The sequence below is a fragment of the Cervus elaphus genome, chromosome 5 (genome assembly GCF_910594005.1).
Source record: "Cervus elaphus chromosome 5, mCerEla1.1, whole genome shotgun sequence".
Taxonomy (NCBI): Eukaryota; Metazoa; Chordata; class Mammalia; order Artiodactyla; family Cervidae; genus Cervus; species Cervus elaphus.
In genome coordinates this window covers 62743939-62769625 of record NC_057819.1, presented here as the reverse complement: position 1 = coordinate 62769625, position 25687 = coordinate 62743939, and the positions used below count along the sequence as shown (strand labels likewise).

The following is a 25687-nucleotide window of genomic DNA, read 5'->3' as shown; positions in this document are numbered from 1 at the left end:
GCTTGAATTTAAACATGAAAAATCATTCACATTATAAGACCGTCTTTAAAATAGCTGGCAAATCCACTTCAAAAGTGTAAAAATCACGGAAGTCAAAGAATGCCTGTGTAACTTGTCATGGTTGGGAGAAGACTAAGGAGATGCTGATGCTGGATCAGAAAAAGGATATTAGTATGACAAGTCTTGCTATTTGAGTAAGGTCTGTAGTATTGTACCTGGTTTTGATGACTGTACTATGATGATACAATATATTCACATTAGGGTATATAGGAATTGTATACTGTTTTGCAGTTTTTTGAAAGTCTGAAGTTATTTCAGTATAAAAGTTAAGGACACATCAAGTGAAAAAAAATCACGAATAATCATAAAACCAAAAAAAAAAAAAATCCTTATTAGGAGTTCTTATGTAGCTTACAGAATTTGGGGGTTACCTTAGGGAACCAAGCATGTATACTTTATAGCTAGGACCATGTTGCTAGGAGAATTGGCCCAGTGACACCAAGGGACTCTTAGCAAAAACACAGTTGTCATCCTATGTCACATGTTGCTACTGATGATGCAAAGAATTGTACACTAAAATCTCTGCCACAGCTTTCCTAGAAGAACCAAGAGCCTTTAACACTGTGCTTGCCAAGAATTTTTATCTCCTTGCATACAGATACTGCCTCTTGATTTTCATTTTTGCATTTTTTCTTTTTCATGCTAGTGTGTATCTTTGACAGAACATGGGATACGTATTCATTCCTGGCTGTAGGGAGTTTTAATTGATTCAGTTTTAATTCTGAATCTTTTTTGCTTTTCTGAAGTAAACTCTATTTGGTCAGGTCTGTTATTCTTTGTATGAGATTTTGTTTTGTACAGTTCACTTTCTTGTAATTCTTTCCTACTTTTTGAGCTTAGGAAAGCATAATAAAAACTGCATAATAAAGAAGTGTTCAGAAGGACTGGAGTGTAGGTGAATTAAATATGTAACTATTCTTTAAAATATAGAGATCTTTAAAAAAATCTAGTAAAAAAAGATAGGCCTGGGAATTCCCTGGCAGTCTAAGGACTCTGTTTTCACTGCTGAGGATGTTGGTTTAATCCTTCGTTGAGGAACTAAGATCCCATGAGCTGCATGGCATGGCCAAAAAAAAAGTCTGCAAAGGTAATTCTAAAAGTATTTTATTTTGTTTAAACAATTGGGGTTTGTTAAAATTAAAAAACTTTCCCTCTGTAGGAGAATGCTGTGGGTGACATGGCAAGGTAGGAATAGGTCTCAGTACAGCTTTCTCTGGATGGATTTTCTAATAGCAATCTTAATGAAATAACATTTTTTTGATTACTGACTTTGAATGTGTGTGAATTTTATGTTTAAGTTATCCTCATTATTGATAGGAGGGATCAAAATGGGTAGGTATATATAATAAACCAGAAATTTTACAAGAAAAAACCATAAATTTTGTGTTCATTTTGAGCCTTTTTCAGCTTTTCATTTTTGCTGTGAGCTCATACCTTGTATAGGTAGCAAAGGATCTTTAGGTTGTTGTGAGTAGCTTACAATGTTAACTGCTCAGTCGTGTGCAACTCTTTGAGACCCATGGACTGCAGTCTGCCAAGCTCCACTGTCCATGGAATTCTCCAGGCAAGAATTGTGCGTAGCTTGCAGATTACCTAATTCATAGACGAAACATTGAATTAGAAAGCAAGTATAGAGCTAAGTTAGTCCACTCCAGTGTTCTTGCCTGGAGAATCCCAGGGACGGGGGAGCCTGTTGGGCTGCTGTCTATGGGGTCGCACAGAGTCGGACACGACTGAAGTGACTTAGCAGCAGTAGCAGCAGCATAGAGCTATGTTAGATCTTCATTGAGGCTTTGCTGGTGGCTCAGATGGTAAAGAATCTGGCTGCAGTGAAGAAGACCCAGGTTCAATCCCTCGGTCGGGAAGATCCCCTGGAGATGAAACATTGCTTAGAAAGCAAGTATAGAGCAAAGTTAACCCACTCCAGTGTTCTTGTCTGGAGAATTGCATGGACAGAGGAGACTGGCAGGTTACAGTCTGTGGGATCACAAAGAGTGGGATACAACTGAGATCTTCATAAGTGTCAGTAGGTAGTGATTTAAGACATCCTGTATTTGTTTTTGTTGAAAATATTTCTGTTTTTATATTCTAAGTCTTGGTTGATTGTGCTATCGTAACATGAAGATTTCTTCAGAAGCTTTATTTTTTTAGAGCTGTGTGTGTATGTGTTTTAAGATCTTTTTAAAGATTCATGTTGATGTATGGCAAAAACCACAACAATATTGTAAAGTAATTAGCCTCTAATTAAAATAAATAAATTTTTTAAAAAAGATCTTTTTATTGTTGTAAGGGGTAGAGAAGAATGTATATGGGTAGTTACTTGCCAAACTAAAGCTTTGTAAGGTACTCTAGTTACACTGAAGAAATGCTAATGCTTTTAATGTTTTTTTTCTTTCCACCCTCCCTGTCGCCCCTGGAAGTTGGTAGGAGGGCAGTTTGATTTAGAAATGAATTTCATTATTCAAGAAGGTGAGAGTATCATCTGCATGGTGGACCTACTGGAAAAATGTGATGTTACTTGCCAAGCAGAAGTCTGGAGCATGTTTACAGCCGTTCTGAAGAAAAGTATACGAAATCTTCAAATCTGCACTGAAGTAGGCCTTGTTGAAAAAGTGCTTGGGAAAATTGAAAACGTTGACAATATGATTGCAGGTATGACTTTCTGTAACATAGTGGTTGTGAGGAGATGAAGTCTGATTATTAAGTACTGTATTTTTCTTTAGTAATGTTTAAGAGATGCTGAGCATGTGACATGTACCTGGAACTTTATTGTCTAAACTCTTAAGCAAGCACTCTGTATTTTAATTCTTCAAGAAATATAAGTAGCTTAATTATTTTATTTGTTGCTTTCTTTGTTTCTAGATCTTTTAGTTGACATGTTGGGAGTGCTGGCTAGCTACAATTTGACAGTTCGAGAACTAAAGCTGTTCTTCAGTAAACTTCAAGGAGATAAAGGACGATGGGTAAACTTAAATATTCTTTGATATTTGAAAATATTCCCCTCCCCAAACATTTTAGTGGCTTTTAAGCAGTTGATATTGCTGCACAGGGGTTAAATGTCAAATTGAGTAGACGAGATCAGTCAGAATAGCATATGGACTTAGGGCTGTTTTTGCTATCACGTGACACAGTTGTGGAGTAAGAGGACTGAGTGTGCCAACAAGGTTGGTAATTCGGTCCTTCTTTGAATGGTTAATATTTCAAATATAAATTCAACATTTACTAGAGGAAAAGGCTAAGGACAGAGAAATAAAAATGGTGGGTAGCAGCACCTAGCTTCTCTATCAATCTGAGTAGTGTTAAGTGTGGCCTTTAAACTTGAACAACCCACTTAGTGAACCAAAGCCATGTGCTTTATTGATCTACCCTCCTTAGGTGTATTTTCATGGTCCTTTGCAAGGGATGGTATTGGTTAGTTCAGTTCAGTCACTCACTTGTGTCCGACTCTTTGTGGCCCCATGGACCGCAGCACGCCAGGCCTCCCTGTCCATCACCAGCTCCCTGAGCTTACTCAGATTCATGTCCATTGAGTTGGTGATACGATCCAACCATCTCATCCTCTGTTGTCTCCTTCTCCTCCTGCCTTCAATCTTTCCCAGCATCAGGGTCTTTTCAAATGAGTCAGTTCTTTGCATCAGGTGGCCAAAGCATTGGAGTTTCAGCTTCAGCATCAGTCTTTCCAATGAATATTCAGGACTGATTTCCCTTAGGATGGGATGGTTGGATCTCCTGGCAGTCCAAGGGACTCTAAAGAGTCTTCTCCAACACCACAGTTCAAAAGCATCAATTCTTTGGCACTCAGCTTTCTTTATGGGCCAGCTCTGACATCCATACATGACTACTGGAAAGATCATAGCTTTGACTAGACAGACCTTTGTTGGCAAAGTAATGTCTCTACTTTTTAATATGCTGTTTAGGTTAACTTCCAAGGAGTAATTGTCTTTTAATTTCATGGCTGCAATCACCAACTGCAGTGATTTTGGAGCCAAAGAAATAAAGTCTGTCACTATTTCCACTGTTTCCCCATCTATTTGCCATGAAGTGATGCGACTGGATGCTATGATCTTACTTTTCTGAATGTTGAGCTTTAAGCCAGCTTGTTTGCTCTCCTCTTTCACTTTCATCAAGAGGCTTTTTAGTTCTTCTTCATTTTCTGCCGTAAGGGTATGCAGGTCAGGAAGCAACAGTTAGAACTGGACATGGAACAACAGACTGGTTCCAAATCAGGAAAGGCTTCAACAGTACCTGCATGGAGAACTTCCAGATGTTCAAGCTGGATTTAGAAAAGGCAGAGGAACAAGAGATCAAATTGCCAACATCCGTTGGATCATTGAAAGAGTGAGAGTTTCAGAAAAACATCAACTTCTGCTTTATTGACTGTGCCAAAGCCTTTGACTGTGTGGATCACAACAAACTGTGGAAAATTCTGAAAGAGATGGGAATACCAGACCACCTGACCTGCCTCCTGAGAAATCTGTATGCAGGTCAGGAAGCAACAATTAGAACTGGACATGGAACAACAGACTGGTTCCAAATCAGGAAAGGAGTATATTGGCAAGGCTGTATATTGTCACCCTGCTTATTTAACTTCTATTCAGAGTATATCATGAGAAATGCTGGGCTGGATGAAGCACAAACTGGAATCCAGATTGCTGAGAGAAATATCAATAACCTCAGATATGCAGATGACACCACGCTTATGACAGAAAGTGAAGAACTAAAAAGCCTCTTGATGAAAGTGCATAGAAGTTAAATAAGCAGGGTGACAATATACAGCCTTGCCAATATACTCCTTTCCATCAGTCAGTCAGGCCAGTGGCTCCGTCCTGTCCCACTCTTTGCAAACCATGGACTGCAGCACGCCAGTAGTCCTTTCAGGCCACTTTCAACTTTTTTTGGTTCAGGTCTTGATTGGCTATTGCTCTTGGGCAAAGTCAGCCTTATTATTCTGGCCTCACTTTTGTAGAGCTTCTGTGAATGACCCTGAGTCTCAGACATGAGGCAAGAGGTAGTATAAGCCTGAGGTCTCTCCACAGTGCTGGTAGGGTCTCAGGGATTCCTGGCTCTGTATTAGCTCTGGGAGTTCTTTGACTTACGGCTGTTAAAATCTTGGCCACCTACTTTGTTGACTTTTAAGGTACAAATGCACAATTTGGTATTATGTCAAAGGGTCAGTGAAGATTTCTAGAGACTCTTCTTTGCATTCGTCCTTCCTCTGTAATATTCTGCTCTGACGATTCTGTCCTCCTGAGACCACCCATTTCCAGTTTCTGCCTCATTGACTCAGTGAGACTTTTAAGTTCTGTTTGATTTCCCTCCCCTGTGCAATGATATGTGATATGGAAATTGACTCCAACTAGAAAATCTTGGAATATTGGTTCATTTTGTTTCCCTTTCTCAAGGATCACAGTCTTGAGCTATCTCTTTTCCATGTCTCAAGACAGTTTTAGTTGCATAAATTTTGTCCAGTTTTCTAGTTGTTTATGGTGACTTGGTAATTGTAGGTCCTATTGTGGTGTCATGTCCAGAAGAATACTGGTTTGATTTACGTTCAAATAATTTATTCTGAATATATTTCTTATATTGGTGTATAGAGAAAACTATAAGAAAACAGCAAAGAATACTAACAGACATTTATTTGCAGAGACAGAAACCCCATAATCAAATATATGCTAAATCACTAATAATTAGAGATGTTTAGATTAAAACAATATTGACATGTAAAATCAGTAGTATCAAGAATTATAGATTGGATAATAGCAAGTATAAGTGGAGGACAGAGTTATTTTTAACCTGTGAGGATGTTCACAAGCCTTTTTTTGATGTTGGTGAACTGTCAACATGTGTGTTTATCTTGGGAGAGTAGCTAGGTAAATGTATTGGATGCAGAGAATAGATTATTATATAGCAGGTAGAATTAACACATAGCGTAAAATGGACTTCCCTGGTGGCTCTAGTGGTAAATAACACGCCTACCAATGCAGGAGACATAAGAGATGTGGGTTTGATCCCTGGGTCGGGTAAGTCCTCTGGAGGAGGGCATGGCAACCCACTCCAGAATTGTTGCCTGGAGAATCCCATGGACAGAGGAACCTGATGGGTTATGGACCATAGCCCATAGCCAATAATGGACTAAGGGTCACAAAGAGTTGGATATGACTGAAGCAACTTAGCTCATTGAGTTAAATGAATAGATATCAAAAAGCAGGTAGAAAGTGAAAAATAGAATGATATATCTAACCCAGTCAGTTCAGTTGCTTGGTCATGTCTGACTCTTTGTGACCCCATGGACTTGAGCATGCCAGGCTTCCCTGTCCATCACCAACTCCTGGAGCCTGCTTAAAGTCATGTCCATCGAGTTGGTGATGCCTTCCAACCATCTCATCCTCTGTCATCCCCTTCTCCTCCTGCCCTCAATCTTTCCCAGCATCAGGGTCTTTTCCAGTGAGTCAGCTCTTCGCATCAGGTGGCCAAAGTATTGGAGTTTCAGCCTCAACATCAATTCTTCCAATGAATATTCAGGACTGATTTCCTTTAGGATGGACTGGTTGGATCTCCTTGCAGTCCAAGGGACTCTCAAGAGTCTTTTCCAACACTACAGTTCAAAAACATCAATTCTTTGGCACTTAGCTTTCTTTATGGGCCAACTCTGACATCCATACATGATTACTGGAAAAACCATAGCCTTGACTAGATGGACCTTTGTTGGCATAGTAGTCTTTGCTCTTTAATATGCTGTCTAGGTGGGTCATAACTTTTCTTCCAAGGAGCAAGTAATTTCATCATTGCAGTCACCACCTGCAGTGATTTTGGAGCCTAAGAAAATAAAGTCTTTCACTGTTTCCACTGTTTCCCCATCTATCTGCCATGAAGTGATGGGAGTGGATGCCATGATCTTTGTTTTTCGAATGTTGAGTTTTAAGCCAGCTTTTTCACTCTCCTCTTTCACTTTCATCAAGAGGCTCTTTAATTCCTCTTGGCTTTCTGCCATAATGATGTTGTCATGTGCATATCTGAGGTTATTGATATTTCTCCCTGCAGTCTTGATTCCAGCTTATACTTCATCCAGTCTGGCATTTCGCATGATGTAATCTGTATAGAAGTTAAATAAGCAAGGTGACAATATACAGTCTTGACTATATATTGATTATATTTAAAATTAAAGTATAATTTCAGTTCAGTTTAGTTCAGTCGCTCAGTCATGCCCGACTCTTTGCAACCCCATGGACAGCAGCATTCCAGGCCACCCTGTCCATCACCAACTTCCGGAGTTCACCCAGACTCATATCCATTGAGTTGGTGATGCCATCCAACTATCTCATCCTCTGTCGTCCCCTTCTCCTCCCGCCTTCAATCTTTCTCAGCATCAGGGTCTTTTCCAATGAGTCAGCTCTTCACATCAGGTGGCCAAAGTATTGGAGTTTCAGCTTCAACATCAGTCCTTCCAATGAACACCCAGGACTGATTTCCTTTAGGATGGGCTGGTTGGATCTCCTTGCAGTCCAAGGGACTCTCAAGAGTCTTCTCCAACACCACAGTTCAAAAGCATCAATTCTTTGGCACTCAGCTTTCTTTATAGTCCAACTCTGACATCCATACATGACCAGTGGAAAAACCATAGCCTTGATGAGATGGACCTTTGTTGACAAAGTAATGTCTCTGCCTTTTACTATGCTGTCTAGGTTGGTCATAACTTTCCTTCCAAGGAGTAAGCGTCTTAATTTCATGGCTGCAGTCACCATCTGTAGCGATTTTGGGGCCCCCCAAAATAAAGTCTGACACTGTTTCCAAAGTGATGGGACCGGATGCCGTGATCTTAGTTTTCTGAATGTTGAGCTTTAAGCCAACTTTTTCACTCTCCTCTTTCACTTTCATCAAGAGGCTCTTTAGTTCTTGTTCACTTTCTGCCATAAGGGTGGTGTCATCTGCATATCTGAGGTTATTGACATTTCTCCCAGCCGTCTTGATTCCAGCTTGTGCTTCATCCAGCCCAGCGTTTCTCATGATGTACTCTGAACATAAGTTAAATAAGCAGGGTGACAATATACAGCCTTGACGTACTCCTTTTCCTATTTGGAACCAGTCTGTTGTTCCATGTCCAGTTCTAACTGTTGCTTCCTAACCTGCATACAGGTTTCTCAATAGGCACGTCAGGTGGTCTGGTATTCCCATCTCTTTCAGAATTATACATAAAATTTAAGTATAGATTTTACTCAAAATTTAAAAGATGTTGAGTTAGACATTTATTATCTTATATATATAACCGAACAGCTTTTAAATTTTAAGTATAATCACACAGGTACACATTTTTGAAGGTCGACATATAAAAAGATTAAGCAGGACTTACCTCCTTGCGATGTTGGGATCCCACATTCTAAAGAGCAGCTAGTCCTGTGCACTGCAACTATTACGGAAAATCTGTGTTACATTCAAAGATCCTGCACGATGCCTGATTCAGCCAAATAAACAAATATTAAAAAAACAGATTAAACACATTGAGGTTAAGAGTATAGTTATTGGGGATAGAGGGGGAAAAAAGTAATGAAGTATTAATCAAACAAGAGCAGGGCTTTGCTCAGTTATTATGTAGCTTTGGTATCACATCAATGCAGTGAAAAATCCCTATATTTAACTGTGTGTCTGCCTTTTTGATTATTACTTTAGCATAGATTTTTACGTATGGAACTAGTGTATCAGTGTTTAGAGATTCTTGAAATATGAATACTAAATTATTTTCTGGGAGGCTTTCCTAGTATACAATCCCCTGGCAGCATCTGTGGAGTAATGTGCTATTCTTGTGTTCTTTTTAATTGGTTGATAAAAAAGGAAAATTTGAATAATGATTTCTATAGATGAAAATGTTATAATATTATATTTTTATTTTTGACTGTAGATTATTTTTGGTAATTTTATTTTAGAATTTACTTAAAACAATGTGATTATAGTAATTTATTATACTTTTATAATGGAACAGTGTGGGTAATTGAAAATTTCTCAATCAAGCTTAACAATGTCACTTGCCAGTTAACATTTATATGAAGGATTGCCAAACTCTTTTAGTTAGGTTTTTTTTTTTGGCTGTCCTGGGTGGGTCTTTGCTGGTGGTCGGGCTTTTACCTAGTTGTGGCGAGCAGGGGCTGTGTCCTGCTTGTGGCGAGCAGGCTTCTCACAGCAGCGGCTTCTCTTGCTGGGGAGCCCAGACTCTCGGGTGCTTGGGCTTCAGTAGTTGTGGTGCATGGGCCTGGCTGCTCTGTGGCCTGTGGCCTCTGCCCAGAGCAGGGATCAAGCCCATGTCTTCTGCATTGGCAGGCAGATTCTTTACCACTGGGCCACCAGGGAAGCCCCTAGATAGTTATTCATGATAATTTAGAGCAGCTACCAGATAAGATGAAGGCAAGACTGTGATTTCATTTGTAGTTTGACAGTGTTTTAAACTTTTAACTTTTAAGAGGCATGCACTACACATTATTCTATTTGCTTACAAACTGATTTAAATTATTATCTTGTTGTCCTTTGCTTTTCCTTGTTAATGTAAATACATGTTTTTATTTTAGCTGTTGGTTGTTGAGTGTATTAGAGGAGACTTGTGGATCAAAGAGTCATTAATCAAACGAATGTGATGTTACAACTTTTATACATGCTCCATAGTAAAAACATGTTGTAGAATGAAATGTGGTAGGAAGATTTGATCTGTTTTCAGAGGTCAGGAAAGACTGCCCTGGGAAGTGACCCGTTAAGATGAGCTTAAAGGATGGATAAGATTTATTTAGTTAAGGCAGGGAACGGCTGGGAGTGGGGAATAGTCCTAGTGAGAACATTTTAAGGAGAATAGTTTGTGCTCAGGCTCTGTTATGGGTAAAAGCCATTATAGATGGAGAGCGGTTAAGCATCTTTTGGTACATGTTATGGAGTCTGGTCTTTTGTTTTAAAGGCAGTGGGAAGCTACTGGAGAGATGTATAAAGTGGAAAGTGTAGTGATTAAAAGCTTGGACTCTGGAATGAGATTGATTTCTCATCCCACTTACTACCTGTATGACCTTGGATATGTTCCCCTGCCTCAAATTCCTCCTTTGTAAAATGGGATGATGATAACCCCTAGTGTGGTTATGAGGCTAAAATATTTTCCTGTTTTTAAAATGCCTTTAACAGTGGGACTTGATAATCATTATTTTTTGGTGGGATTAGAAAGTGTTTTAAAAAGGGGTGAGAGGTGGGATGATGTAGTTTGTAATTTTAAAAGGTTGTTTTTGCTGCAGCCTGGAAGAGCTTTGTGTCAGATGCTACCAGCGCATATTTATCTAGCACCTCCCACAGAACAGTGGCATAGAGTGCGTTGTTTATTTCTTTAAGATAGTTGAGAATAACCTTTTTTGGATATTATATATGCTTTTTTAGCTTATGGAGTTATTATATTGTGGCATATTCAAGTATATCTATATTAAAAGTATTTATTTTTGTTCTATGGTGAGTAATGTGGTTAATGAATTGCTAATTATTTTCATAGCCTCCACATGCTGGAAAGTTGCTGTCTGTGTTAAAGCACATGCCACAGAAGTATGGTCCTGATGCCTTTTTCAACTTTCCAGGAAAGAGTGCTGCCGTAAGTAGATCTTAATGAGGAAATCATTTGAAGTTCTTTCCTTTGCCTCCTGAAAGTATGGCCTTGTAAGCACTCTTGACAGGTCCTGTGTTGGGTGAAAACCTCTTTGCACAACCTAACTCAGTCCCTAAAACCATATTGCCTGTTCCTTTTTCCTGGCTGTTTTGGAGGTGAAGAAATAGAGGCTTTAAGAAATTAAGAAAGCTGCCCATTCACCCCTTGGGGTCTCAATGGAATAAAAACTCAATTCTTTTCAACATAAGCCATGTTTTCTTATGAATTTTTATCTCTGCATTCTGAAATAGAAATTTATGTATAGCAGTTTCACTTTTATCTTTCTTTAGTGTTACATTTCCTGATTTCTGTTTCTTTTGCACCTGATGTGTAAATTGAGAGTAACTCTGAGAAACTTTCTAGGCAAGTTTTTCTGACTTGTGAGTTTCCATATTGTATCAATCTCAGCATTCTTATAAACTGTTAGTCAGTTTACAAGTAAGACAGTTAATGTATGGCAGTAATATCTGTAATGTTTCAAAGTATTACATGATTACATTATATAATGTATATGTGTTATTTTTGGAAGCTTTTTTGCATCCTCTTTATTACATTGGTCTGCCTGTTATAAGCAAGTATTTTGAAGTTATCTTTTATTCATTTTTTATTTTTGTTCTCATAATATCCTACCTTTTATGGTGTCTATGTAGCCAGGCAATATCTACAGAAAGAAGAGCATGTTTTAAAAGAACATTTATGATATTTGAGTGTTGCACAAACATTGTACAGTTTTCTTTGGAAGATTTTATTGCTCATGTTATTTTTTCTTTCTAATTTTTCCTTAATAACTATTTTAGATTTGAAGCTTTTCAGAATAGTTTTGCTCACTTTGCATTGAGTTTATCATTTGTCTCCCAGCATAAAAAAGTATTCTTATGAGATAAAAGTATTCTTATTAGAGAAACCTTTTTTAATGCATGTTTTAACTTTATTATTTGTATTTCTTTGAGATTGTTACATGTCTGTTACCTTTTGTTGTATGTATCTTGAAATTTGGCCAGTTGAACTACACAGCTTTTGGAGTGTTCAGAGAATAGATGTTTTAAATATATTCATTGACTCATTTTATTTCACCTTAAACATAGCTTTTAAAGGGAGGTTATTCATGGGTAAATTATTTTTACCAAGCTTTCACATCCTCTACTCTCATGTTTGATTGAGAGAGAACATAGGTATACAAAGAGTATGTATTATTTTTTCCCTTAATACAACATTCATTTAAAATCAGCCTTTTGAAGTCTCAACAGTGTTATTAAATAAATTTGGCTCTATGATGTTTTTCATGTTTTATGAAATATCTTATAAAAAATGTGTATATTTCATGTCTACCTAAATGCATATGTAAAGTGTTATAACAAGAAAAGCTTTTAGTAGGATCTATTTTTTAACAGCTTTATTGAGTTACAATTCCCATATCATACATTTCTGTCGTTTAAAGTGTACATACAGTGAATAGTTGTGTTCATCTGTTTGTGCAGCTGTTATTACAATCAACTTTAGAACATTCTCATTACCGTCAGAAGGAACCCTGTACTCACGAGCAGTCACTGCACATCTCACTCCAGACTCCCTCGCCTGGGCAACTACTGTTCTACTTTTTGTTTCTTTGAATTTGTCTATTTTGGGCAATTCATGCAAATGGAATTATATGATGTCTGGAATTTTGTGGTTGGCTTTTTGCACTTAACACTACTGTTTTTAAGATCCATTAATGTTGTAGTATGTATCAGTGCTTCATTCTTTTTATTGACTAATATTCTAATATAAGAATATACCACATTTTGTTTAATTATTTTTTAAATGTACTTTTTTAGTTGAAGGATAATTGCTTTACAAAATTTTGTTGTTTTCTGTCAAACCTCAACATGAATCAGCCATAGGTGTACATATATCCTCTCCCTTTTGAACCTCCCTCCCATCTCCCTCCCCATCCCACCTAATTATTCTTTAATTAGTGGATATTTGCATTCTACTTTTTGGAAATGCTCTATGGGCTTTTATTTGCAAGTTTTTATATAGACATATGTTTTCATTTCTCTTGGAAATGAAATAGTAGGAACTGCTGAGTCATATTGTCTTATGTTCAAACCATTTGAGGTACTCCCATATTGTTTTTCCAAAGTGACTATATTTATTTTATAATCTCATTATCAGTTTAGGAGGTTTCTGGTTTCTCCACTTGCTTACCAACACTTGTTAATGTCCGTCTTTTTGATTACAGCCATCCTAGTCATGTTAAGTAACATCTTACTGTGATTTTGATTTGCATTTCCTTAATGACTGATGATGCTGAGCATCATTTCATGTTCTTACTGGCTGTTTGTGTATGTTCTTTGGAGGTGTGTCCGTTCAGATATTTTGCCCACTGAAAAACTGTATTTATTTACTATTGGATTTGTGAGAATCCTCTGTATATTCTTTTGGATATAAGTTTCTCATCAGATAAATAATTTTCAGATATTTTCTCCCATTCTCAGGCTGTCACTTTCTTGATAGTATCCTTTAAAACACAAAAGTTTTTAATTTTAATGAAGTCTAGTGCATGTATTTTTTTCTCTTGTGCGTAATTAAAAAGAGTTTATCTATCTCAGGGTCATGAAGATTACTCCTATTTTTCCTCATAAAAGTTTTTCAGTTTCAGCTTTCACATTTCACAGGATTGATTTGGGGATAATATTTTGTGTATCATAGAAGGTAGTGGTCAACTTCATACTCTTGCTTGTAAATAAGAGTTTTCTCAGTGCATTTGTTCATTGAACTGTCTTGATACTCTTGTTAAAAATCAAGACCACAAATATAAGGGCTTATTTATGGGCTCTCCCTTCTACTCCGTGGATCTAGGTCTCTATCTTTATGCCAGTACCCCACAACTTTCAGTACTGTGTCTTTGTATTGTGGGTTTAACTTGGTAGTCTGTGTGATTTAGCAACTTCCCACTATTTACTTTACACGATAGTGCAGATAGGTCAGTGCTGTTTTCTTAATCAGTCCCACCCTCATCTTCCCCTGCTGTGTTCACAAGCCCATTCTGTACTATGTTCATCAGTACCATTTTTCTAGATTCCACGTATATGTGTTAATATAGTATACTTGTTTTTTCTTTCTGACTTGCTTTACTCTGTTTAAGAGACTCTGTGTTCATTAAGCTCAGTACAAATGACTCAAATTCATTCCTTTTTTATGGCTGAGTAATGTTCCATCGTACAACTGTAGTTAGTGGGAAGTTGCTAAATAACACAGGGAGACCAGTCTAGCACTCTGGGATGACTTAGAGGGGTGAAATGGGGGGAGGGGAGGGAGGGAAGGGATGTATTTCTAGTTATGACTGATTGGCAGAAACCAACACAATATTGTAAAGCAGTTTTCCACCATTTAAAAAAATAAATAAAATTTAAAAAATTGGTAATCTGGATCCTCCAACTTTGTTCTTCTTTTTCAAGTTTGTTTTGGAGATATTAGGGTCCTTGCATTATGTGCTGTGATTTTTTAAATAAAAATTTAAGCCAAGTGGTAAAATCACCTATACAGTGACTTTTGAATATAACTTTAAAATATTATAAAAAATGTTATGAATGAATCCTCTTCAGCTTTGTATTTGCTGTTAAAAAATTACATTCTAGGCTTTTTCCTTAACTATTTTCTTTCCTTCTCCATCTTTCTCTATTACCTTATTTAACATTTCAGCAATAAATTTCCTTTGATATCACTACCTATCTCTTCTAATTGGAATCTCTTTGCATATGTTCATTGTAAGAAATGAAGCAGTAAGATTAGTGTGTCAAGCAGATCACTTGGAATGTTTCTGTTTAACTAAATTAACATCATTAATATGTATTTTGAATAATTTAGAAGTTAGTGAAAATCTTTCAGATAAAGAGACTACTTCTGCGTTCTTTGATCATGATGTAGACTAATATATAGTAGAAATATATGTAGCATGTAAGGTCTCATTTTCATGATTTCAGTAACAGAATTTTTCATTGTGAGTCACTAACTCAAATTTTTTCCCTTTAGGCTATTGCATTACCTCCTATAGCCAAATGGCCATACCAGAATGGTTTTACATTTCATACCTGGCTTAGAATGGATCCTGTAAATAACATCAATGTGGATAAAGATAAACCATATTTGTATTGGTATGTATTTATGTAACTTAGTGTTGTTACTTTATTTTGAAAAATGAGAAGAATGTTTGGAGATGAAATGAAAACTTATTTTTTATAGTTTCAGAACCAGTAAAGGTCTTGGTTATTCTGCTCACTTTGTTGGGGGATGTTTAATTATAACATCAATAAAGTCAAAAGGAAAAGGCTTTCAACACTGTGTGAAATTTGATTTCAAGCCACAAAAGGTATGTGATCTTACTGTGTCATAGTTATGTTACCAACTGTTCTAACCTTCAGAATGTTGTGGTAGATCATAACTCTGTTCTTAAGCTGGTTCAGAAAATGAGGTGTAAATTGCTGGACAGTTGTTAACCTCTCTGGATTTGGACAATGAAAAGAGTGAATATTTAGCTATTTCTAGAGTTTACAGGGAAATAGAAGTGGAAAGATACGTATTTGCTTTTCTACCTTAAAATTTAGAAATTAATGAATGGTTTATTAACAAAATGAACATCTATATGTAGATCAGTAAATAGATAAAACAAATATGACAAAATGTGGACAGTTGTGGGATGGTGAGAGAGTTTCTATTAAGCTTTTTACCTTTGAAAAATTTTCATAATGAAAAGTTAGAAAAATAATTTCATGGGTAAGCCATTATTTGTTGAGAGCATTCCCTTGAATCAATATTGTTCCAGGGGTAGAATATTTAATTTAATAAAAGTAGTCTTATTTTAGTTTTAGATTTCACTGTAATTTAGCGTTTGATTTTTGCTTGTTTTTATCAACGTGGTTGAATTGTTGGAAAAATCATTATCTTTTTTTTTTTTAAACTGTTTTGCTTATCCAGTGGTATATGGTAACTGTAGTGCACATTTATAACCGGTGGAAGAACAGTGAGCTTCGATGTTATGTGAACGGTGAACTTGCTTCCTATGGAGAGATAACATGGTTTGTCAACACGAGTGATGTAAGTAGTGTGAGAAAGCTACATTGAAATAAGAAAAATATATTTTACATTGAATATAAATTTTATAACAATGCAGTGGTGGATTTTTTATAATTGTAGTTTGGCTAACAGTTTATTAAGAGAGTGGAAATGTGCTAATGTGTCACATAAGATATTACTCAGTCCTTGTTATAAAATTGTTCTGGATAGGGTAGAGACAACGATTCATAGGTAACAGTGAGTATATCCTGAAAGTATTTGTGTCATTGGTCCATTGATCAAATTAAACCTCGGAGCTTTACTGCAGGGTTCTGATCATTTTTATGAATGAGTTAGGTGAAGTTGGCTTACAAATTTTCCATTTAATTCATAGCTGCTATAGATAACTGTTTTTTTTAATAATATTTTCAGAATTCAAAAAGAGATCCACAGGTTAGAATTATATTCAAAGTGTTCTCCCTGCCTCCCACATTACATTTTTAATAGAAACCTTGAAAAATTACAGATCAGGAAAATGAATACAAACTTGCAACACCCATTCACCATTAACTCCTATTATCCTAATCTACACATATTTACATATTTTGAAATGCTAACCTTAAGAGCTTGGGTTGTTAGACTTAGGTTTGAATCCCTTCCTGACTATATGGCTTAATTTATTAGGCCTAAGTTTTCTCTCTTGTGTGAGTGTGCTCAGTCGCTCAGTTCTGTCTGATTTTTTGCGACCCCCTGAACTGTAGCCTGCCTGCACAGGCTTCTGTGTCCATGGAATTTTCCAGGCAAGAATACTGGAATGGGTTGCCATTTCCTACTCTAGGGGATCTTCCCAACCCAGGTATTGAACCCATGTCTCCTGAACTCCTGTGTTGCAGGTGATTATTGCTGTGCTCTCTGGGAAGCACTTTGCTCCATCTAAAAAGGGTGTAAAATAGTACCTGTCTCAGAATGTCGATTAAATGAGCTGCTGTTCAGAAATCCATTAGAAGAGTGACTTATAGAGAATAAGTGCTCAATAAATGTTAACTCTTAATTTTTTTAAAATTAGAAATCAAATATGTATATTGCCTTTCAACCTGTTTTTTTTTTCCTTACGTTAATCTTTGGTGAGCATTGCAGTCATTGTAATAAATACCTTTATTTTACTTTCTATAAACTTGCAAGATAAGTCCTATTGTAATCTTTACAGGTGAAACTGAGCACAGAGAGGTTAAGGAATTTGCTAAAATCAGCAGCATGGGAATCAGTTATTTGATCTAGGTGGTTTGTCTTCATTATCCAAGTGTTAAAAACTTTTTATATTCCTTAAACATACACATATTTTCAACAGCCTTCCTAATAGTTTCATGGTATAAAATCCTTTTAGATAGATATCAAATATTTCTTTTCCTTCTTGTTGTATAGATGTAAACATATGTGTGATCTCTGTAACCTGGATGTTACTAAGAGAAATTTTTTATGTAAATAAGAAGAGCATACACCTGTTTTTCTGAATTTACACGTTCCTTTTGAGAGATTGCATCTACTCCCATGACTTAACCTATTATTTGTATCTTGATGTCTACAAAAACTATCTTTACAGTCTTAGATTCTAACCATAGAGAACCCTGTTGGCAATTGCTTCTTCACCCATATCAGTTTACAGAAAAGACACATTCATTTCATGGCTCAAAGTTAGATCATGATTTTGCTGGTTGCTCCAAAGCCTGCTCTTCTGTCTGGTTCTTTGGTTGACCAAGTATGAACCTGCAGAGTCCATGATGATTTTTCTGACTCCATTTCCTACATCCATTTTGTCGTCAAGTTTTGTCTATTGTACTTTGGAGAACTTGCCTTTTTTTCTGTGATGTCTTTCCTGATCTCTACACCAAATGGGAATGAATGAAGTGAAATGTTAAATGAAATTTTAATCTAATCAGATTATATTTTAGAAAGGACAAAATATTTATACTAGTATAGGTTGTTATTAATTCTGGAGGAGACAATTTTTTTTGTTTTTTCTCTAATAAAATTTTCTGTTTTCTTTCACAGACCTTTGACAAGTGTTTCCTGGGCTCATCAGAAACAGCAGATGCTAACAGGGTATTCTGTGGTCAGATGACTGCGGTTTACCTTTTCAGTGAAGCTCTTAACGCCGCTCAGATTTTTGCTATTTATCAGTTGGGTCTGGGATATAAGGTACTTTACTTGATGTTCACTGCTTAATCAGTGTTAGTTGAGCTTGATTTATAGATGGGTGATGCATGTGGCAGCTTACAACGAGGATTAATAAACTGTATGTGAGAATAACCAAGGGTACCACAAGGAAATCTCAGGAGTCCAAAGCACATTTTAACGTTTTACGGGAAGCATAATATACTTGCTATATATGGGGCACTGTGCAGACCACTAGCTCAGTTTCAACTTTAGCTTATGCTGCATTTCCTTTGTTGTTACCATATTTTTGAAGAGCTAAGTTTTTAATAGTTGCTGTGATAAAAAGCAAGGCCAAATTTGTCTGTTACTCCAGGTGTCTCTTGACTTCCTACTTTTGCATTCCAGTCTTCTGTGATGAAAAGGGCATCTTTTTGGGTGTTAGTTCTAGAAGGTATTGTAGGTCTTGTAGAACCGTTCAACTTCAGCTTCTTCAGCATTACTGGTCAGGGCATAGACTTGGATTACTGTGACAGTGAATGGTTTGCTTTGGAAATGAACAGAGATCATTGTCATTTTTGAGATTGCACCGAAGTACTGCATTTTGGACTCTTGTTGACTGTGAGGGCTACTCCATTTCTTCTAAGGGATTGTTGCTCACAATAGTAGATATAATCATCTGAATTAAATTCGCCCATTCCAGTCCATTTTAGTTTGCTGATTCCTAAAATGTCGACGTTCACTCTTGCCATCTCCTGTTTGACCACTTCCAATTTGCCTTGATTCATGGACCTAACATTCCAGGTTCCTATGCAATATTGCTCTTTACAGCATCGGACCTTGCTTCCATCACCAGTCACATCCACAACTGGGTGTTGTTTTTGCTTTGTCTCCGTCTCTTCATTCTTTCTCGAGTTACTTCTCCACTGATCTCCAGTAGCATATTGGGCACCTACCGACGTGGGGAGTTCATCTTTCAGTGTCCTATCTTTTTGCCTTTTCATACTGTTCATGGGGTTCTCAAGGCAGAATACTGAATTGGTTTACCATTCCCTTCTCCAGTGGACCATGTTTTGTCAGGTCTATGATTTAATGTTTCACTTATTTCTGCTATTGGTTTATTGTTTTTTTTTTGTTTTTTTTTTAAATGTTCTTTCCATTTTTATGTATTTTGCTTTTTTTCCCAATAAGTGGCTTTGTGAGTAAATTTTTTTAATAAAAAACGAATCCCTTTATGTCTTTCTATCTTGTAATAAGGGTAGATAGCAGTGACATGTTGGTCTTTTTCCTTCCCCATCTTGGATATACTTAAATTGCTCTGCAGACTAGGAAGGGAAGAGAGTGAAAGATAAAAGACATCATGAGGGGGAATAAGGAGAAGAGGAGAGAAACCTAGAGGAGACAGGTCTGGGAGGTCTACCCATGTTGTAGGATGCATTAATATTTCATTCCTTTTTTTCCATAAATAATATTGTGTAGGTGTATCGCATTTTATTTATTCATTGTCAGTCGATGGACATTGGGCTGTGTCCATCTTTTGACTGTTATGAGTAATGCTGCTGTGACCCCTTCTGTACGAGCTTTTATGTGCACACATGTTTTTATTTTTCTTGGGTTTGGTCCTAGAGTGGACTTGGTAACTCTACATTTAACTATTTGAGAAACTTTTAGATTGCTTTCCAACATGGCCACATAATTTTACATTCTCTCAGCTATGTATGAGGATTTTGATTTCATCATATTCTCTCCAACAACTGTTATTATCTGACTCTTATAGCCATTTTAGTGAGTTTGAAATGCTGTCCCATTGTGGTTTGGTTTTGATTTGCCGTTTGCTCATGACTAATTATGTTGAATGTATTTTTGTGTGCTTATATGCTACTCTGTGTCTTATTTTGAGAAATGTTTATTCACATCCTTTGCCCTTTTAAAAACTGAGCTGCCTTTTTATTTGTCAAGTTTTAAGAGGTTTTTAAAAAAATATTTAATTGTGGTAAAATACACATGAAACTTACCACTTTAACTGTCTTAGGCAGTAGTGTTAAGTATTTTTACATTGTGCAACCTAGCTGCAGAACTCTTCAATCTGTAAAACTGAAACTCTGTATTCATTGAACAAGAATCCACATTCCTCTTTTCCTTAGTCTCAGTTTTTAGAGTTTTAAAAATATATTCTAGAAACAAATACATTGGCAGATTAATGATTTGCCAGTATTGTCTCCCATTCTGTGGCTTGTTTTGCCACTTCCCTGTTGTTTTCCTTTGAAGCACAATTTCACTTTGATGAAATCCAATTTGTCTATATTTTGTCTTATTATTTGTGCTTTGGTGTCATATCTGAAAACCTATTTCCTAATTCAAGTTCATGAAGATTTACTCCTAAGTTTTCATACAAAAGTATTAAATTTTTTGCTATTACATTTAAATTTTTGATTCGAGTTAATTTCTGTATTTGGAGCAACTTTATTCCTTTGCATTTGCATTTCTAGATGTCTCAGCATCATTTGCTGAAAAGAATACTCTTTCCTTATTGTATTTCTTGACAGCTTCATCAAAAATCAGTTGATCATAAATGTAAGTATTTGTGGACTCTTGGTTCTGTTTCACTGACCTATGTCTATTCTTAGGTCAGTAGTACAGTCTTGAATACTGTGGTTTTATAATACATTTTTAGAATAAGGAAGTGTGAGTTCTCCAATTTTGCTCCTGTTCAAGATTGTTCTGGCTGTTTTTGGTATCTTACATTTCTATATGAATCTAAGATATACTTGTCAGTTTGTACAAAACTGTAGCTGGGATTTTGATAGATAACTGTGTCAAATCTACAGATCAGTTTGAAAAGATTTGTCATCTTAAGGATATTAAGTCTTCCAATCCATGAATATGGGATTTTATTTCATTGATGTGGGTCTTTTTCAGTTTCTTTTTGTAGTTTTCTGTGAAGAAGTCTTGCATATATTTTGTTAAATTCATAACTGAGGATTTTCTTTTTTTATGTGCTATATCAAATGGAGTTATTTCTTAATTTCATTTTCAGATTGTTTGTTGCTTGTGTATGGTAACTAAATAGATTTTTATATATTTATCTTCTATAGGACAACCTTGCTGTAGTAGTTTTTTAGCTCTGATTTTTTTTGTGTGTGTGTTTATATTTCTTGTCATTTTCTATATAGTAATATACGATTATATACATATATATGTATATGATTTTGAAGCACAATTTACTCCTAAGCTTTCGTATAAAAGTATTACATTTTTAGCAAATTGGACTTCATCAAAGTTAATTTGTGCTTCATTATATATGATTATGTGTTGTAAACTGCCATCATTTTAGTTTTTTCTTTAAAATCTGGACGTCTTTTCTTTCTTTTCTTTGCTTAGTGGTCCTGACTAGAACCTCAGTGTACAGAATCTTGAGGAAATTATGCCCTATGAGATAAACCAGTCACAGAAGGACAAATACTCTATGATTTCATTATATGAGATAAAAACTAACTCATAGAAGCAAACAGTAGAATGGTGGTTACCAAGGGCTGGGGAAGGGAAAAAAAGGAACTGCTTATCAGTGTTCTAAAATTTTAATTATGCAAGATGAGTAAGTTCTAGAGGTCTGCTGTACGACATTGTGTTTATAGGTAACAACACCCTATCGCCCACTTAGCATGTGTTAAGAAGGTGGGTCTCCTTTTCAGTGTCCTCAGTAAAATTAAAAACGAAGTGGTGAAAGCCGACATCTTGTTTTTTTTACTGATCTTAGGGGCGAAAGCAATCAGTCTTTCATTATCAATTATGTTAGCTGTCAATTTTTTGTAGACGGTCTTTGTTTCTGTAAGGAAGGTAAATCATGAAGAGTTTTATTCTGAAAAGTTTTTGGATTTTATTAAATGCTCTTTATGCTTCTACTGAGATGCTCATGTTATTTTTGTCCTTTATTTTATTTATTTATTTTTTTAATGGCTTAAAATAGCAGATTTATCACCTTATACCTCTGGAGGTCAGAAGCCTGAAAAGGGGTCTCATGAGGCTAACATCACGATGTCAGCAGGACGCCATTCCTTCTGGAGCCTCTGGGGCAGTCTGTTCCTGCCTTTTCTAGCTTCGGGACACCGTCCACAGTTCTTGGCCTGTGTTCCTTTCCAGCAGTGGCATCGCTGCCGCCTCTGCTTTTGTGGTCATACCTCCTTCTCTGACTTTGACCCTCATGCCTCCTTCTAATAAGGATTCTCGTGGAGACTTCTCTGGTGGTCCAGGGGCCAAGACTCCATGCTCCCAATGCAGGGGGCCTGGGTGTTCAATCTCTGATCAGGGAACTAGATCCCACACGCCACAGCTGAGTTTACATGCTAAACCTAAAGATCTCTCATGCCACAGTGAAGACTGAAGATCCTGCATGCTGCAACAAAGACTCAGAGCAGCCGAATAAATAAATAAATATTAGAAAAAAAAAGAAAAAAGTATTCTTTTCAAAAAAGGACTATTGTAATTGCATTAAGCCCACCAGGATGTGTTAGTATTACTCGCTCAGTCATTTTCGACTCTTTGAGACCCCGTGGACTGTAGACTGCCAGTCTCCTCTGTCCACGGAATTCTCCAGGCAAGAATACTGGAGTAGATAGCCATTCCCTTCTCCTGAGGATCTTCCTGACCCAGGGATTGAAGCCAGGTCTCCTGCATTACAGGCAGATTCTTCACTGTCTGAGCCACCATTCACACATTCCAGGGATTAGGACATGGACATCTTTGGTGAGGTTGGGGGAAGACATTATTCTACCTATAGGCCTCTGACCCTCATGATTTTAATGTAATGGGAGGATTGGAGCTAAATGGTGCTTGGAACCTTAATCTCTTTATTTTTATGAATATAGTGTATTGCAATGCTTGTCTGAAGTTTAAACAAGCCTTGCATCTCTGGGATAATCCTACTTGGTTATAGTTTATTTTCTCATTCATGAATATACTGAGGCCCAGAAAAGAACCTTAAGTGGTAAATGTATAGAAATAACTGCTTATTTTAAATAACCTATGCCAGATTCTTGTTGAGTTATATCCTGTGTTAACAGCTTATTTGTTTCCTTGCTAGTATGATCAGATACTGTTAAAACTGTATTTAAAGATTATATAAAGTGAGAAATTGATGATCATAGAATTACTCTTTGCTTATTTATTTTATATTTTATGTGGAATTTATAAAATGTTTGTTTAGGTGTTTATTTTCAAAACTTGTATCTGCTATCTCCTTTTTGCAAAACTCAGACTTAAATTGAAGAAAATAGGGAAAACCACTAGACCATTCAGGTATGACCTAAGTCAGATCCCTTATGATTATATGGTGGAAGTGAGAAATAGATTCAAGGGATTAGCTCTGAGAGAGTATCTGAAGAAGTATGGACTGAGGTTCATGATATTGTACAGGAGGCGGTGGTCAGAACCATCCCCAAGAAGAAGAAATGCAAAAGGCAAAATGGTTGTCTGAGGAGGCCTTACAGATAGCTGAGAAAAGAAGAGAAGCAAAAGGCAAAGGAGAAGAGGAAAAGATGTACCCACCTGAATGCAAAGTTCCAAAGAATAGCAAAGAAAGATAAGAAAGGCTTCCTAAGTGATCATTGCAAGGAAACAGAGGAAAACAATAGAATGGGAAAGACTAGAGATCTCAAGAAAATTAGAGAAACCAAGGGAACATTTCATGCAAAGAGAAGTACAATAAAGTACAGAAATGGTATGGACCTAACAGAAGCAGAAGGTATTAAGAAGTGGCAAGAATACACAGAACTATACAAAAAAGATCTGAATGACCCAGATAACCATGATGATGGGATCACTCACCTCCTGGAATGCGAAGTCAACTGGGCCTTAGGAAGCATCACTATGAACAAAGCTAGTGGAGATGATGGAATTCGTCTTGAGCTATTTCACATCTTGAAAGATGATGCTGTTAAAGTGCTGCACTCAGCATGCCAGTCAAATTTGGAAAAGTCAGCAGTGGCCACAGAACTGGAAAAGATCAGTTTTCATTCCAATCCCAAAGAAGGGCAATGCCAAAGAATATTCTAATTACTGCACAGTTGTATTCATCTCACACGCTAGCAAATTAATGTTCAAAATCGTCCAAGCTAGGCTTCAACAGTACATGAACCTAGAACTTCCAGATGTTCAAGCTGGATTTAGAAAAAGCAGAGGAACCAGAGACAAAATTGTGAGCATCTGTTGGATCATTGAAAAAGCATGAGAGTTCCAGAAAAACATCTACTTCTGTTTTCTTGACTACACCAAGGCCTTTGACTGTGTGCATCACAACAAACTATGGAAAATTCTGAAAGAGATGGGAATACCAGACTACCTTACCTGCCTCCTTAGAAATCTGTATGCAGGTCAAGAAGCAACAGTTTGAACAGAACGTGGAACAACAGACTGATTCCAGCTTGGGAAAGGACTACATCAAGGCTGTATATTGTCACCCTGGTTATTTAACTTATATGCAGAGTACATCATGAGAAATGCTGGACTGGATGAAGCACAAGTTGGAATCAAGATTGCTGGGAGAAATACCAATAACCTCAGATATGTAGATAACACCACCCTAATGGCAGAAAATGAAGAGGAATTGAGGAACTTCTTGATGAAAGTGAAAGAGGAGGATGAAAAAGCTGGCTTAAAGCTCAACATTCAGAAAACTAAGATCATGGCATCTGGTCCCATCACTTCATGGCAAATAGACGGGGAAATAGTGGAAACAGTGGCACACGCTTGTTTTATTGTGCTCCAAAATCACTGCAGATGGTGATTGTACCCTTGAAATTAAAAGACGCTTGCTCCTTGGAAGAAAAGTTATGACCAACCTAGACAGCACATTAAAAAGCAGAGACATTACTTTGCCAACAAAGGTCCGTCTCGTCAAGGCTATGGTTTTTCCAGTGGTCATGTATGGATGTGAGAGTTGGACTCTAAAGAAAGCTGAGTGCCGAAGAATTGATGCTGTTGAACTGTGGTGTTGGAGAAGACTCTTGAGAGTCCCTTGGACTGCAAGGAGATCCAACCAGTCCATCCTAAAGGAGATCAGTCCTGGGTGTTCATTGGAAGGACTGATGTTGAAGCTGAAACTCCAGTACTTTGGCCACCTGATGCAAAGAACTGACTCATTTGAAAAGACCCTGATGCTGAGAAAGATTGAAGGCAGGAGGAGAAGGGGACGACAGAGGATGAGATGGTTGGATGGCATCACTGACTTGATGGGCTTGAGGTTGGTCCAAGCTCTGGGAAATGGTGATGGGCCTGGAACCCTGGCAGTGCTGCAGTCCATGGTGTCGGAAAGAATCGGACATGATGCAGCGACTGAACTGAACTTATTTATTACTGTTTAAATCTGCTAGTTTCTGTAACCATGTTTTAGATTTTTCTCAAAGCTTGTTTAAAATAGCAGAGATGTAGAAAAATGTTTAAAAGATTTCAGTAAATATGTTATAGATGGAAAATATTGTTTCCCAAGGAAAAAAGATGGAGTGCTTTTTTTTGTATGTTCTTACCGTTTGGTGAAGCACCATATTGCTTTAAGTCCTTTGAAAGGGCATTTTTTTTATTGTAATTAATCACATCAAATGGTATTTACATATGCATATTATTTTCATATAGTTAACAGGTATTCCTGACATATGTCAAACACTGACTTTTGTTTAGATTTAGTTTAGTTTAGATTTGTTAGTAGGAATCGTTTACTCCCAAATTTCACATAAGATTTCAAGTAAACTGTTTGTTTAGTTGTTTATTTTCAAGGCTTCTGTCTGATAATGTTGA

The 25687-nt window shown here is 36.8% G+C and overlaps 1 protein-coding gene across 4 annotated transcripts in view; it reads left to right on the top strand.

The window, feature by feature from the left end:
- The window catches only part of LRBA (LPS responsive beige-like anchor protein), a 723276-nt gene that overhangs the window by 75222 nt on the left and 622367 nt on the right, over positions 1–25687 (top strand). For all 4 annotated transcript variants that reach the window (XM_043902582.1, XM_043902581.1, XM_043902579.1 and 1 more), the window contains exons 3-9: positions 2481–2712; positions 2923–3023; positions 10565–10660; positions 14729–14850; positions 14939–15065; positions 15671–15790; positions 17798–17944. In XM_043902582.1, coding sequence (XP_043758517.1) covers positions 2481–2712; positions 2923–3023; positions 10565–10660; positions 14729–14850; positions 14939–15065; positions 15671–15790; positions 17798–17944 — 945 coding nt within the window. The remainder of the gene's footprint in view (positions 1–2480; positions 2713–2922; positions 3024–10564; positions 10661–14728; positions 14851–14938; positions 15066–15670; positions 15791–17797; positions 17945–25687) is intronic.